Genomic DNA, 15,383 nt, shown 5'->3' on the forward strand with positions numbered 1-15,383 from the left:
TCACTCAAATTTAGTTTTGACTTAATGTCCGTTCTTCTTAGTCATGCTAGGTGGCTTTTGATTATGGCTCAAGTCGAGGAGAAATCTAGAGACTGTTGTCATTGAGCATTGTTGGCAAATAGGTATTATTTTGGTTGTAGGAGACATACTTTTCTTTTGAGTTTTCCTGGTGTGTTGCACCACTGTTTTAAGAAACTTGATATTTGAAGTTGCCAATGTTGGAAACATGTTTTGCTATAATTATGGGACTATGACATACGAGATATTGAAGAAAAGCTGTTATTAATTCATAGCTATATTTGGCTTAACAATAGTTTTATTTCTCTTAATGACTTTTTTGAAAAATAATATTTTACATGCATTTTTTTAATCAGTCTGTGCTCATATTTCAGTAAATTGTAATTTCTCTGCAGTTAAAAGAAACACTGGAACAGTCTGTAGGTCAATTAAGGAGCCAACGATTAATCCGAAACTCTGGAATGAGAAGTGCTTCTCTCTCAAGCTTATACCCTAGTGATCTGGATGGAGGAGGAGTGTCAGGTAAAATACTTAAGGTGCTTGAGTATACTTAAATTGTGTCATATAGCCGTTGTTTGGAAGAGGAAATTAAGAAGAAAAATGTGTAAAGATAGTGGCACAAAAAGTCGTCATTGATTACTTCAAAGAAATTCAGTTTAGAAATTTGGGAGACCTGCATTAAGTTATGCAGTTGTTTATTTGGTAAACTCTTATAGCTTTCTATTATGTACTCTTTTCTGCTGATATCCTGAGAGATCTAAATGAAACATTGACTCTTTCAGTAGAGAAAATTCTTTGTCCACTGCATGAGTTGTAGGTACATACAAGTTAAAGCTAAATCCAAAAGATATTGCAGCTTCTGAAGCTTGCTTCACAGCAAAAAGGAATGTTAAATCTTAAATGCATAAGATTGTGGATGTGTGGTTGAAATTCTGTAAGTGGAAAAGGAAAAACTGAGCCAATGTATAACCTACAAAAAAGTAGTTTTTTGCTGTATGTGTCTCTGAAAATTCATTATATTTTAGGAAAAGGTATATTTGGAGGAGTATTCCACCCAGAAGTAACATTTAATGTGTTTAGTAGATAGCTCTACAACTTTCATTTTTCTAATGTAAAAACTATGAAGTCTTGTATTCTGAAGCTATAATAGATCCAGGTAGAGGAAAACCTGTTGCTTGGGCAGATAAAATTTGAGGAAAAAGTACGCATTCCTTGGAGGAACAAAGGAAACCTCTTTCTTCCCCATCACATACATGTATTCCAGAAATATTTAAATTGAAGAAGAATCCTGGGAAGAGCTAAACAAGAAGTATGCCTGTGCATTTTATGTAACTTTAGTAGTTATTTTGTCTGTAATGTGGCCTTTAAGGATATTGGCAAGATGAAACAGACGTGTTTTGTGATGCAAAATGAAAAATTTCCCACACGAAGTTTTGTCTTCCTATTTATTGTTTTATCTCTCATCTCAAAGGGAACCACCACTTGCTGCCTACTTCTCCTCTCAAGGATTATGGAGACTCACAGGGCAATAAACATCGAAGGTCTAGATCTGCAAGTGTTCGATTTGTCAATGAGGCAGATGATTTGGACCAGGTACAGAGCGCTAATGGGAGTTGCTTCCCCAAATAGGCAATATGTGGTCACCAGGCTCTTTGCTTGTACGTCAAATGAGGTTATTCTGATGATGCAGCTACAAATGTTTCAACTATGAAGTGTGCTTTCAATGTTAAGTGCCATTCTTCATTAGGCAGTCACCTCTTGTATCTGTCAGTGTCATGAAGTTTCATAGAAATCTATTATTACGGATAAAAAGATGCAGATGGTGATATAAAAAGGAATGTATGAAAATAGTCTCTGTACTTTTTAGGCCATGTATGAGAGAGAAAAATCATCTCTGAATGTGTGATTAACATTCACATGCTGAAATCCAGTATGGCTATAAAGGGGATTGTTGTGCTTTAGTTAATGGCACAGGATCTTAGTGCTTTTGCTGTTTACTTCAGTGTAGCCTGGATTGATTTTTGAGCCAGCTAGTTCTCCATCTTAATTCTAGGTCTGACCAGTGAGTAGGATAATTTGACCCCATACTTCAGGCAGATGATGTGAGGAGGAGAGGATGTGCATGTCACTGGTAATTTTCATAACCTCAACTTTTGTCTACTTGCAGACTTTTCAGAAAAAATAAATTAATTACTTTAATGGATAAGATTATAGACTTTCTGTGTCCTGAAGATAGAGAAGAGATTTCAGTATGTGTTTTTGCTCTTTCAGACAGAGTGGCTAGACCTGCTTGAGTGAATCCCTCTGTGTGGACTAATTTGTCCAGGAGAAATGTATTATGACTAGTATCAAAGCAGCTGATTGTAAGGTGTTCATGTTGGCTTTATTAAGTCAGTCTCAACTTCCAAATAATTAATTTTAAACTTAACCACAATACAATCTGTCAGTTCACTTTTTGGGAAGTCAGAGTGATACAGAAATTCCTAGACTTCTATTTAACCCTGTTTCATTGTCCTTTCAGTCTACTTCTCCCTCCATTTCCTCCTCCCCCGAGGTTAGTATGGAACATAATCTTTGGAAGGAAATAATGTTATATGGAAATCTTTCCTCCTAAGCTTCCAAAAAGTTTAGAAATCTTTTATACTACTTCTGAATATTCTATAAATATCTTAGAAATTTTATTCAAGGGAGTTCCTGCAATGCATACAAAATTCCTAGTTTATATTGTTACTATATAAGGAAATAGCTTTTCCTGTTTTGATGATAACTGCCGGTTTATTCCTCATTCTTGCTTTTCAGTGAGTGAACATGTCTTTACTCAATCATTAACTCTTTTGTAAGAAGAGTATAGTGCTTTGAGGAATGATGAACTAGAAGTAGTCGTTGATCATGACCATAGGTAGAAACTGGGGCAGAAATAAAGCAGTACTGCTTAACTAAAGCTGTGGCTTTTTCTTCTTTCTGTAACCACAGTCCCTTTATGCCTATTCTGGCTGCTTCTAGCTAAGGTAATTTTCCACCCGAATGGGCTTTTAACACATTTGAGTCTCTGTCCTTCTTAGGCTGATACATTCTGAAAATATGCTGTGTTTTTCAGTCTCTTGGGTCAGGTTGAAATTTCTGGTTAGTCATACAGGGGAGATGGTAGTGCCTGTGTCTGAATGTTGAGGGCAGTCAGCTGGGCTGTGGAAGATCCAGGTTTAAGTCTTGGGCATAGAACAAGGGAATATTACAAACCAGGGTTTTTCATGATGAAGGTACTGGCCACTGAGTTGTTGACAGCAGTAGGATGGATTAACTGTCACTTTTTATCCCACAAGGGATGGATGACTGATTACTTTTTTTTATTTGCTCCCTTAAAAACTTTGCCTATAAATTGGGGGTCTGCTGAATGGGGGAAATGGGAGGTTTTACAGAGGAAAATAGACTTTTTTTTTTTTTTTTTTCAAGCTCTGAAAAAAAGCATTCTAGTAGAGTATGTAAAGTCTTGGGCAAGGTAAAATACCTTTCCTCAGTGCCTTGGTAGTTCATGAATACATCATAGTGTTCTGCTTGGTCACTTTCGATTTCATATGCTATCTTTTTATAGTAAGCTATGTAGCTAGGCAGAACTTCATTTCCCTTATACTAGCATTTATTAGAAGGAAATGTGTCTCTCCTGACTTCACCTATTCAGATCTTTCAACTTGCTTTGCATCAGGTTAAAAAGATGGTGCAGTGGCAGGTAACCGAAATGACCAAGCTTTGAACCATAGAAAAAAAGCATAGTTGGGAAACTTGGTTTAGCAAATAATGTACTGAAAATTAAACTTCAATGAGCAAGTGTTGTGAAGGGTTGATTGAATTAGAAGCATGCAAGCCTCATCCACTCATCCAGGCTCATCTGCAATTCATGGAATTTTGTTATTTTGTAGGTTATTTTTATCTGCTTTATTTTTAAAAGTGTGTATATATGTATTTTTGGAATATAACAGAAAAAAGGGTTCCTAAGCCTTAGCTTAATTTCTGTACTTTAATTTACAGTTGCATTCTTTCCACCAGTCTCTTCGAGATCTCAGTAGTGAACAAGTTCGCCTAGGAGATGACATCAGTCGGGAGCTTTCAAGAAGAAATCGGTATAAACAGAAAGTAACTCCATGTGAAGAATAGTGTGGAAAATAATTATTATGCTTTTAAATAATTCTTGAACTCCTTTGTTCTTTTGTATTAAAAAAAAAAAAAATTGGGGGAGAGTGGGGTATTGCACAACATCTGAATGAAAGTATTATGAACTGCATGTTCCATGTCATCTTGTGCAGTATTTATAAATGTAAATAACGCCCATCAATTCTGATTTGTATAGTATATGTGGCTTTTCCCCCCTTTTTTTATATATGGACAAAACAACAAGGACTTGGGAATTTCTTTTATTACAACTTTGCTCCTTATTTGTTCTTGGTACTGGAGTCTCTTGAGGGCAAGCTCTCATGCAGGCCATAATGTTTTTGTAAAGTACATACTGTCTCAACATACGGTGCTTTGTTTGATAGCAATAAGAGGAATTAGTTTGCTAATTCCTAGTAGGAACTAGTACTATTCAAAAGGACTGTGTAGACGTGTTCATGATTTTGTACTTGTTGACCTGATACCTAGCCTTCCAAACTAGATGCTCTGCTATCTTCACTTGAGGAATGGAAATGCTTTTTATCATGAATTTTCCACTTGAGGCTTGTCTTCAGTTATGCTAGGAATTTAGACTGTAGAAAAAATTGAAGTAGCATACAAATTTAGGAGATTGTTGCTGCTTAAAATTATCACATTTGATATTTAGTTTTTGCACTGTAGAATATTGTCTTACCTATATTTTTCTTTGAAGGACTGATGCTGAATTAAGAAAGACTTTAGAAGAATTGTCTGAAAAGCTCACCGAGTCCCGAAGACAAGAAACGGTAAGTGTGACTAACATGGAAAGATGATTTATATTTTGTATTCTAAGAAGGATGTAGGCTTCTAGTTCAATGTGTGTGTTGGTAATCAGTGCCATATATTAGTATGTATATCTGAACGTGATCTTATCTAGGCTGCTGTAGGTTGTTATAATGTTACCCTTCAATAATGAAATCAGCAAGACAAGTTTTATATTTCAGGTACTTGTTTAAAGTAAAAGTGAATCTTTTACAAGTGTGTATGTAGTGAATTTTTCTGTTTCAAAATTCATGGTCTTGGAGAAAGCTGCTTTTTAATTTTGAACATTGGTTTGAATGCTGTCATGCTTGTTGAAGGCAGCTTTTGAAAAATACAAGCTTTCCCATGTTATGATGATGACCAATATTGTTTCCTCTTCCTCCCTCCCTCCCTGTCCTTTTCAATCCTTATCATCTGTGCAGCATAACAGGAGGAGTCTCTCTGGGCTGCAGTCTTCTCTGAAGGCTTTGTGACAAATGTAACAAAAGAGGCAGGACAGCCGTGATAGTCCCTTCTTTTTTGCCTCCTGTATCTGCTGGAAGCAGACTAGCTGCAGTCTATATCACTTAAATGTGAAAGAGATCTGCTACTGAGATGGAAGTCAAACAGTGGATTGCTGTAGGAACAAGAGAAGTTGAGGATCTCGCCAGTAGTTAGGTGAAAATCTTGTAGGTATTTCTGGACTCATAAGACTTGAGTGTATGCTTTGTGTAAATATTAATGTGGTATCAGTAGCAATGCTGACTTTTCAGAGCAAGTATTGTGTGTACTTATTTTCCCATAGGTGATTCATCTTGCCCTAAAGTTGTATGAATTGGTACTAAATGCTCTGTCAAGAGCTTTAGTGATGTGTTTGTCACTGTTAATATTGTTGGCACAGACCACTTCCTGGCACCAGCAGACTTAATAATTGTACTTGTGTAAATTCCTGACTCTAAATGAAGTTGGACAGGGATTCAAGAGACTATAATCTATCAGTACCAGTTACATGCTTGATGTGATAGAATCCATCAGTGGAGGAAGACTTGCCTTGTCAGCCTTCCTAGAAAAATATAACAGGCTGTCTTTGTGAGAACGTTAGCTCTGCTTTCTCCTAATAGACTGGTAGGATAAAATAAGTTTATCTGATAAAGAATTCTTGATACTTGCAAAACTCTATGTTTTTCTTGTTGTGGCCTACTTTTCAGGATACTTTTTTTTTTTTGTCTTTCATGTACCAGGAAATTAGCAAACTCACTAAGTTTTAACCAAGATGGTTCTCAAGAAAATAGCTGCTGCAGATGGCTACACAACTGTTCAATGCCTTTGAATGAGAGAAACAAACCTTCCTCCTCAATCCTCTGGAATGCTGGGAGCCACTGTCTTTTCATTAATGAAATGAAAAGTGACCTACGATAGTAGGATTTTGTGACCTACCATAGTAGGATTTCAAGATTTAAAATTGAATATTAGAACTTTTGACCTGAGAGGAGCAAAAAATGAGAGATGTGAAGTGTAACAAGGAAGCCTTCTGTAGTATCATAGAATGTCCTGAGCTGGAAGGGACCCACAAGGATCATTGAGTCCAACTCCTGTCCCTGCATAGGACAACCGCAAAATTCACACTATATGTCTGAGAGTGTTGTCCAAATGCTTCTTGAATGTTGTCAGGCTTGGCACTGTGACTGCCTCCCGGGGGAGCCTATTCCAGTGCTCCACTACCCTCTGGGTGAAGAATCTTTTCCTAATGTCCAACCTAAACCTCCCCTGGCATATCTTCCTGCCGTTCCCTCAGGTTCTGTCATTGGTTGGTTGTTAATGGTAAGGGGAATACCAGAAGAATAAGTCTTTTAGTTTGGAGAGAACATTATCCAATAATTCTATGAAAGCTGAAGTGTTTCATGACATTCTTTTAGTGAAGACACAACCACTGCAGTGAGATGGTTTTCATGTGTAGGAATAGTAAGACTTCAGCTGAAACATTCTGCCCATTGCTGCATATTATCTTCAGGAAGAACATTGGCCAAATAGAGAAAAGACCAGAAAGAGGAGAGGGAAAAATAAAAAAGGCCACTCATTGAAAGACTTCCTTGAAAGGTTAAAACAATTGCTGGGGTTCAATTTGCAGAAGAAATATGTAGTTAGGAAAGATCTAGCCATGTATGATGAATGGTCAAAAAGTGGATGTTTAGTGAATGGTATTAGAATAGAAAGGCATCTAATGATAATTCTGCACAATGCTAGCCTAATCACTTGTGGCTTGGGAGCTTCTTAGTCTGGAATTGATCTCTCTGCTTTCTGTAGTTAGTAATCCTTCTGTGGATTTCTTTTCTGGAACTTGTCCAGTCTTTGTTATAACTTCCATATCTTTATCATCTTACTTGTCCTGTAGCAAGGAGGTCTCCAGATAGATTACATATTGTGAGAGGAGCTGCTGCTTTTGTGGTGGTTTGGTTTTTTTGGTTGTTTTGTGTGTGTGTTTTCAGTATGTCTTGGTTGGTGTGTTTGGTTTGGTTTTTTGTTGTTGTCTTTTTTGTTGTTGTTGTAGGGTTTGTGGTTGGTTTTTTTTTTTTTAATCTAACTGCTTTTTCATCCCTCATTTTCATTGGAGGAGGTTGTTCAGTTTCTTCAGAGGCTTTTCAGAGGATTCCCTTTCTCTTCAGGCTGAAGAATTCTGCCATGCTTAGTCGCTCATTGTATCTAGGCAATTCCACACCACTGAAAAAGCCTAGTGGTAGCAAGATTCTGCACTGCTTCTTTACCTGTGCTCTCTGATACTAGGTGTGGATCCTTTGCCCTTGTTCAGAGCTTAATGATCTACTGTTACGCTGATGAGGCTGGCAGAATGGGTGAGATGAGGTAAATGCAAAAGAGGGGAATTTAGCATGGACGTTAAGAATAAAAATAACTTTAATTATGAGCATAGCAAAGCATGAGATTAGAGTGGATGTGGAAACTGTGGTCTGTTACTGTAGATTTTTGAGGTCCTTTACTACCTGTCTGTGTTTAGGAATTCTTCTATTGAGATTATTTAATTCAGAACTGATTTCTCATTGGTGAAAGTGAGTTGGCTAGGAGGAGATACTTTTTTCCTCACAACTTCCTTATGCAAAGTTGTGCAGGAACTTTTGCCCTTAGTACCTTTATCACTTTGCTTTGGAGTGTTTGTTTATCACAGCCAATATTGCCATCCTTGTATTTGTATTCTACTGTATGATTCTTGGTGATAAATTGTCAACTTAAAATCTTGATAATTTGACATGATGAGTTCATGGTAGAAACATTCTTTTCAGTTCAGTGTCCTTAAGTCTTCATTTCTGTAGGGTCATATATCTAAATTCTTACAGCTGTACTGTCCAGTATAATCAGTGCTGTTTGAAAATTGCCTGTATATAGATATGTGGTGATAAAGGTCTAGTCACTACAGTTGTTCTGAGTCACTAGTTCAGAATTTATTTTTAATAGAGGTTATGATTCTTAGAGCCTTTTTGATGCTGAATCTGAATACTTTAAGAGCCACACAACACAATCAATGCACATTAATTTTACCTTTAAAGGGAGCCTTTTCAACTCCAATATAAAAAACGGAGGACATCTGAGGTGGTGATATAGGCATAGTCGGATGCCTGTTTCAAATGAAGCACTCTCCATGGCCTTGTACTTGAGAATCTATGTGTGGTTTTGGTATAAAGACTGCAGGTTCTACAACCTATATCAAAATCTCTTATCTAGACATTTTGTGAGATTCCTTTTTTCTTGAGCTTAGATGTCTGCTAGAGAAATGTCTATACAGACCTATAAACAATTGAAAGAATGTTTACTTACTTTATGGTTATATAAGATAGCCCTCTTGGATACTTTGTTGCAGTCTTCTGGTATAGAAGCACATCCCAAATAGCAAAAGAAGCTGATCTTTATGCATGGCAACTGCACCGAAGCACAGATTTGTTCAAATTAAGTAGATGCTTAATTGAGATGGTGCCATTAGAAGGTTAGTGTAGGCTGTGTCTGTGGAAGAAGACAAAAATGTCAAGTGAAATGGGTGCCATGTGGAGTTAATGTGGTTACAATGTCTCGGAGAGCCAGGATTATTGTCGGATAAGGAACTGTCCTTCAGAAGATCTGATATAGGGATCTTTGGCACTGCACAGGTGAGTTGTAAAATGTATATCACACATTATCATTTTCCATGAGGGAAAAGTTTAACAATATTTAAAGTGATGTCTGCAAAAGAAATTTGCTATTTTTGTGATTTTAATGCTTCTGTTTCAAGTCTGCATTGATGATAAAATAGGTCACAATGAGAAAGGCAACAAAAATCTGTTGAAATAGATTTCAGTGAGCAGGACTTGTGCACTAGAAATAACAGTGGAAAGCTGAAAAACAGGAGAGAAATTCAAGAAGTAGGATGCTGCTTTTTGTAGATTAAGCATCCAGCATCTTCCACAAAATTATATTTAGCTGCATGACTTAAATGTCACCCTGGTTTTAAACAGGACATTCTATTCTTTGTGTTTAATTGGGGGGGGGGGGGGGAACTTTTTGTTAGCCTAATCCATTTTCTTAGATTTTGCTGCTACCTGAAAGCCCTACGCAGACACATAACTCTTAGTGTCACGATTATCATTCAGGTAGTCTGTGTTACTGAAAATGAATCCTTAAAATCACATTATAATATGTTGTGAATGCAATAATTTAATGCTAGCATTTCATGTTGTTATGTAGAACCTCCATATTCTTTGTACTGTTCTTCAGTGAATCACTTCTCTGTGCTAAGGCTTTTGATAAGATCCAGAGGACAAGATACATAATCTTATGGTGGAAATGTTGTCCTGAGTCAGGGTCATTTGGGATAAAGGAACAGAAATGAGTTTGAGTTTCTTTTGCATGTACTAATTAATGAGTTAACACTTAACTGCTTCTAATTTTTCTTTTTTATCCCTATTGTTGTGTCTGTGGTGGGTTGGCCCTGGCTGGATGCCAGGTGCCCACCAAAGCTGCTCTATCACTCCCCTTCCTCCGCAGTCAGTTCATGACACGTTGCTTCTGTTGCTCTGTCCTCCTCAGGGGGAGGACTCCTCATATTCTTCCCCTGCTCCAGCGTAGGGTCCCTCCCATGGAAGACAGTCCTCCATGAACTTGTCCAATGTGAGTCCTTCCCATGGGTTGCAGTTCTTCGTGAACTGTTCCAGTGTGGGTCCCTTCCACGCGTACAGTCCTTCAGAAACAGACTGCTCTAGTGTGGGTCCCCCATGGGGTCACAAGTCCTGCCAGCAGACCTGCTCCAGCATGGGCTCTTCTCTCCATGGGTCCACAGGTCCTGCTAGGAACCTGCTCCAGTGAGGACTTCCCACGGGGTCACAGCCTCTTTTGGGCATCCACCTGCTCCAGCGTAGGGTCCTCCATGGCCTGCAGGTGGATATCTGCTCCACTGGTAACCTCCATGGGCTGCAGGGGGACAGCCTGCCTCACTATGGTCACTATTTCCCCCTCCACAGGCTGCAGGGCAATTTCTGCTCCGGCACCTGGAGCACCTCCTCCCCCTCCTTCTTCACTGACCTTGGTGTCTGCAGAGTTGTTCCTCTCACATATTCTCACTCCTTTCTCCGGCTGCAGTTGCTGTTGTGCAGGTTGGTTGTTTTTTTTTCCCCTCCCCTTAAATACATTATCCCAGAGGCACTACCACCGTCACTGATGGGCTCGGCCTTGGCCAGTGGCAGGTCCATCTTGGAGCCAGCTGGCATTGGCTCTGTCGGACATAGCGGGGAAGCTTCTAGCAGCGTCTCACAGAAACCACCCCTGTAGCCTCCCCACTACCAAAACCTTGCCACACAAGCCCAATACAGTGTCACAGGCTCTGTGACAAACTAAGGAAGGTCAGAGAGGCTACAAAAACAGGGAACATAGTTCTTGTGGGAGATAATGCTTACACGAGTGCAGACTGGGTAAATGTTATGTTGAGGGAACTATGTTTTTAGGTGGTGCATTAACTGCTTTGTGGAGCAAATAAGCAGAAATGTTCCAGAAGAAAAAAAAAAGTTATTTGTTATAAACAGGAGTCCTGTGTATGACTTTTAATCTGTGAAATATTCACCTTGTAACAGTTACCAAAACAAACTTATATTTGGCATCCCTACTGGAGCAAAAAAGTTAAACCTCTTAGAATAATGTTTGGTTTCTGAAAGAGAATTGCACAAAAATAAAGTATCTTCTTAGAAAGATGTTGAGGAATGAAGAGGGTAGAATGTTTCCAGACAATGTGGAAGTGATCTGAATACACTACAGTACTGACTTTGAATAAATACATTAAAAGACATGGAGATCAAAAGACAGCTGATGTAACTACACAGGGTAAAAAGGAGTCCTTCCAAAAGTTATAGCCAAATGACAGAAGTAGAAAGGTTAGATAAACTTCAGCAGTTAAATATAAAAACTGCAGTAAGGCAGGTTTAAAAAAAAGTGACAAAAAGGTTGCAAAGTTATACACAGTGATAAACCCTGTTTAATGGCATAGTATCACTAGGTAAAAAGATAACAAGCTAGAAAGAGTGTTCAGGGGAGATAACATCTGTGGAGAGGATGGGAGAAAGAATGTATTAGGTTTTTTGCATCCATCTTGACCAGGGAGACTATTGGCAGGTTCCAACATAGAAATACATCAGAAAATTGGCCTCAGGTTTGGAGGGACCTGTGTTGGGACTTCTGCTATTCCATAGCATAAATGACAAATAATTTGGAAAATGTGGTGATAAGCAACCAAGTTTGTGATAGTATGATGATACTAAATTTTCCGAAATGGAGAAGGTAAGTTTACTGCATTCCGGGAAGTCTTCTTGCTAAACACTGCTAGGACATGAATGTGACATAGCAGCTTTTCCAGAGAATGCAGAGGAAGCCACAAGTGATGGTACCTGGTTCTTTTGCACTGTTGCGAGGTGCAACATAATAAAGCCTAATTTGCTATGGACTTGCATGCTCTCTGCCTTCTTTTCCCAGTCTCCTCCCTTACCACTTGAACGCTTTTGGGTTTGTGTCACCCTACAAAAACTTATATTGTATCCTGGCTATCTGAATCCTTGTACACGAACTTTCATGTTCTTCCCATATTATGCTTCCCCACCATGATACACCTCTAAAGTCCCATGACACTTCCTTTGCATCATTTTGACTTCACTGCTAGCTTTATTTTCTTATACTTCCAAACTAATATTTTTTTAGAATGCTAAATAGGCTAATACTTAATTTCAGACTAAATGCATGTACTTTGCTGACAGCCAAAACAAAGGAATAAAGATAGAATTCTCCCTGTTTTGCTGAATGGGGTATTTATGAGTTCACCTCTGTCTAGGATCTTATTTTCTTGAACCCCCTCACAAAGTCTAAATATGTTTGACAGCTCTGTAGCACTGAACATTTGAATCTATTGGCCAATTTCAGCTGAGTTTTGGGGAGGCTAGGGAATGAGGAGCACAAATGAAAGACCATAATCTCCTAAGTATTGTTCTTTATAAAGTAGGCTAAAAGTGGTGTTTATGAGGTTGCCTTTGTTTAATCCCCTTTTTCAGGACTAATGCTAATTTAATGTTTCATAGTAAGCATTTTGTCTACCAGAAAATACTTTTCCTTCTGAAGAAATGTTAACCAGTGTGGTACCTATTCCTTTATCCTAAAACAACTTTAACTAATAGTCAACTATTCTGTATGCCAAGCTCTATCTTACAAAAAAAAAATCAAGAAAAATTTGGTGGAAAAAATGATTGCTTTAAGGAATCATAGATTTTGTTTATTTTTTTTTTTTTATTTGTTCATAGTCTAAGGTTTGTTCTTTGTTTACTGTCTTTTGTTATTTCATACATATTTGGACTAGTTTGTGAGGTTGCAAATTTTTTATTTATGAAATGACTGATTACATGCAGAAAAAAACTTGGAGGAAATGAGAGTTGGGCAAATATTCAAACATGTACTATGCAAATCCTCTTAAAAAAGGAAAAGTTGACAACAAAGGATAGGAAGTATAGCAATATATCTATTTGGCTGAATTAGAAGCTCTGTATTCAGACACAAAGAGAAAGAACACAGAAAGCGGAAACTAAATAAGATTAATAAGAACAGTCATAAAAAAATAGCGCGAATATGTGAGAGTGAAAAGGCCATGGTGGTAGGTAGTAGGATGCATCAACAAGGAGACATTAAGAGCGATGATGATTCACTTGTAAATACATCACCATTTCTCAGAGAGACCAAAGCAATTGGTCTGTTCCTTGCAGAAGAGGGGAAACTGCTGACACAGTGTGCCAAGAAAGTTGATTCCTGTTTAACATCTTTTTAACATTGATATTTGCCAACAGGTTAAGCTGCAAGTTAGTGACCAGCAATGGGGGTGTAAGACCTCAGCTTAAAATACTAGAGGGGAAGGCAGGCATGTAAAATATTTTGAAATAATAAGATTAGCTAAGAAACTTAAATAGCCATCTGAAGTGATCTTAACGGCTGTTACCACTAACAGCTGTTATGGAGCATTCATGGGCAACTGTGGGGGTGAGTCAGAAAAAATTTATTGGAATATTGAAAGAGGGCAAATCCTGAAAAAGGAGAAAATATACTGATTATTTTTCCAGAACTTGATTTGTAAACATCCAAGAGCAAACAAACAAGAAACTGAAGTAGCAGACAACACAGATTTGTCAAGAAAAATTACACTGTTATATCATAGAAGGAATTTACAAGGATGAAGCCATAGTTTTCTACATCTTGATGCAATTTTTTGGAGCTTTTTTTAGACAGAACTTCATATACTGTTCTAATAAGCTTTTCAGTAAAACATTGTAAAACTGAATATAGTCTAGAATAAACACACAACTGTCCAGATTCCTGTGTAGCTAGTAAACTGTTCACTGTTAAAATTAGAGGAGTTAGTGAAGTGCATTTTACGTGTTGATATTCTTGATCTGGTTCTCTCTGAAGTTTTTATTAATAGTCTAGATGATAAAATATAGAGACACTTATGTTTGCAGATGGACTTCAGGTATGCTGGAAAACAGAACTGTAATCTAATGTGGCTTAGAGGCTAGAACAACATTAGTAGGTGTAAAATTCAGCAAGGAAGACTAAAATTGTGCTTCAGGAAAAACAGATCATTTTAGAGGCAATGGAATGAATTGTCTAGGGAGGCTGTAAAAGTTTTCTGTGAATGTTTTTGAGCGGGTTAGGTAGACTTGTAGAAAAATGATATAGATATAAAAGGTCATGTGTTTAGCCAGGCGGTAAGTTTGCTAGCCTTTGAAGTCCCTTCTAGCCTTATCTTTTTGTGCTCTGTGCACAGAGAATATGAGCTAACGATATACTACATATACTAACTATAGTTTCTTGATAGAGGGTGTTTTTTTCCCCCCAGTGAATTACTGGTAGCATCAAAATGTTTGATGATTTGTTTCGATTGTTTTTGTTGTTGTTGTTGGTTTTTTTTGTTTGTTTGTTTTTAAGAGGCTTATGTCTGTAACTGTGAAATTTCTGTACACCTGACAGATATAATGAATGAATCTTTTTCAGAACCTTGTTAGAAATAAGATAACAGTTGTATTCTGGGGGGAGCTGAATGAAGTCAGAGGCAAGTCAAATCACTTGATAGCTTGTAGTTAGTAAAAAGTTACTTTCTTACTCATTCTGCGTTAGTGATAATTTGCAATGAAATCTGAAGTTTGCAGGAATCTGAAGCTTACCTAGTGCTGCCTCGTGTTGTCTTCTGCTGTGCCTGTGGTGAGATAGACCTGTGTCAGTGAGGAAGTTACTGACCTCTTCTTTTGAATGTCGTCTTTGAGGGTGATGTCACTTTTGGATCTTTTATCAAGTCTAAATTATACATTTTCTTTCTTAATAGCTTTAGTGTTCTCTTGCTTATCTTCACTTGAAAAAGGTGTGTGGGAGAGCTGAGAAAGCTTCTGCCTTCAGAAACATGTAGCTAAGATTTTTTTAAAATGTAAAAACATTGCTTTGTTTCATTTGTGTACTTTAGATATATCTGGAGAAAAGGATGACGGATATTTCCCAGTTTTCAGCAAAGATATAACAAGTTTAATGACAAAGTGTTATTTTCTTCCCTGCTACATAGCATTGTTGTTTCTGTTACCTGCAGTATTTTGTGAATTATTAGAAGTAACACTAAGTAGTAGTTTTCAAAACAAACGTTGCGATGTGGTCCTTATTTTTTTATGCATTAGTTATTACTAAGTAATTATTCTGGATTATGACTCCAGAGCTTTCATAACTTACATGAAAGAGCGTGGTTTGATGCAGTACATTTGTTGAGCATCTCCTGATGGTTTTAAGAGAAAACACAAAATTCCAAATTGTAATCTGAGTATTCATCTGGCTGCGCAAACAAGAGATGTTTTCAAACTGATGTGTTTGAAAGACTGATTCATTCTTTAGAAAGAAGAAAGACT

At 37.5% G+C, this 15,383-nt stretch overlaps 1 protein-coding gene across 1 annotated transcript in view; it reads left to right on the plus strand.

Annotated features, from left to right (window-relative positions):
• CEP128 (centrosomal protein 128) overlaps nucleotides 1–15,383 on the plus strand; it is a gene marked incomplete at its 3' end in the record, with an annotated part of 120,709 nt that overhangs the window by 7,634 nt on the left and 97,692 nt on the right. The window contains exons 4-7 of the mRNA XM_082316896.1: nucleotides 414–540; nucleotides 1,490–1,611; nucleotides 4,042–4,133; nucleotides 4,874–4,946. Of these exons, the coding sequence (XP_082173022.1) occupies nucleotides 414–540; nucleotides 1,490–1,611; nucleotides 4,042–4,133; nucleotides 4,874–4,946 (414 nt within the window). The remainder of the gene's footprint in view (nucleotides 1–413; nucleotides 541–1,489; nucleotides 1,612–4,041; nucleotides 4,134–4,873; nucleotides 4,947–15,383) is intronic.

This window comes from Platalea leucorodia, assembly GCF_965183815.1.
Source record: "Platalea leucorodia genome assembly, chromosome: 7".
Lineage (NCBI taxonomy): Eukaryota > Metazoa > Chordata > Aves > Pelecaniformes > Threskiornithidae > Platalea > Platalea leucorodia.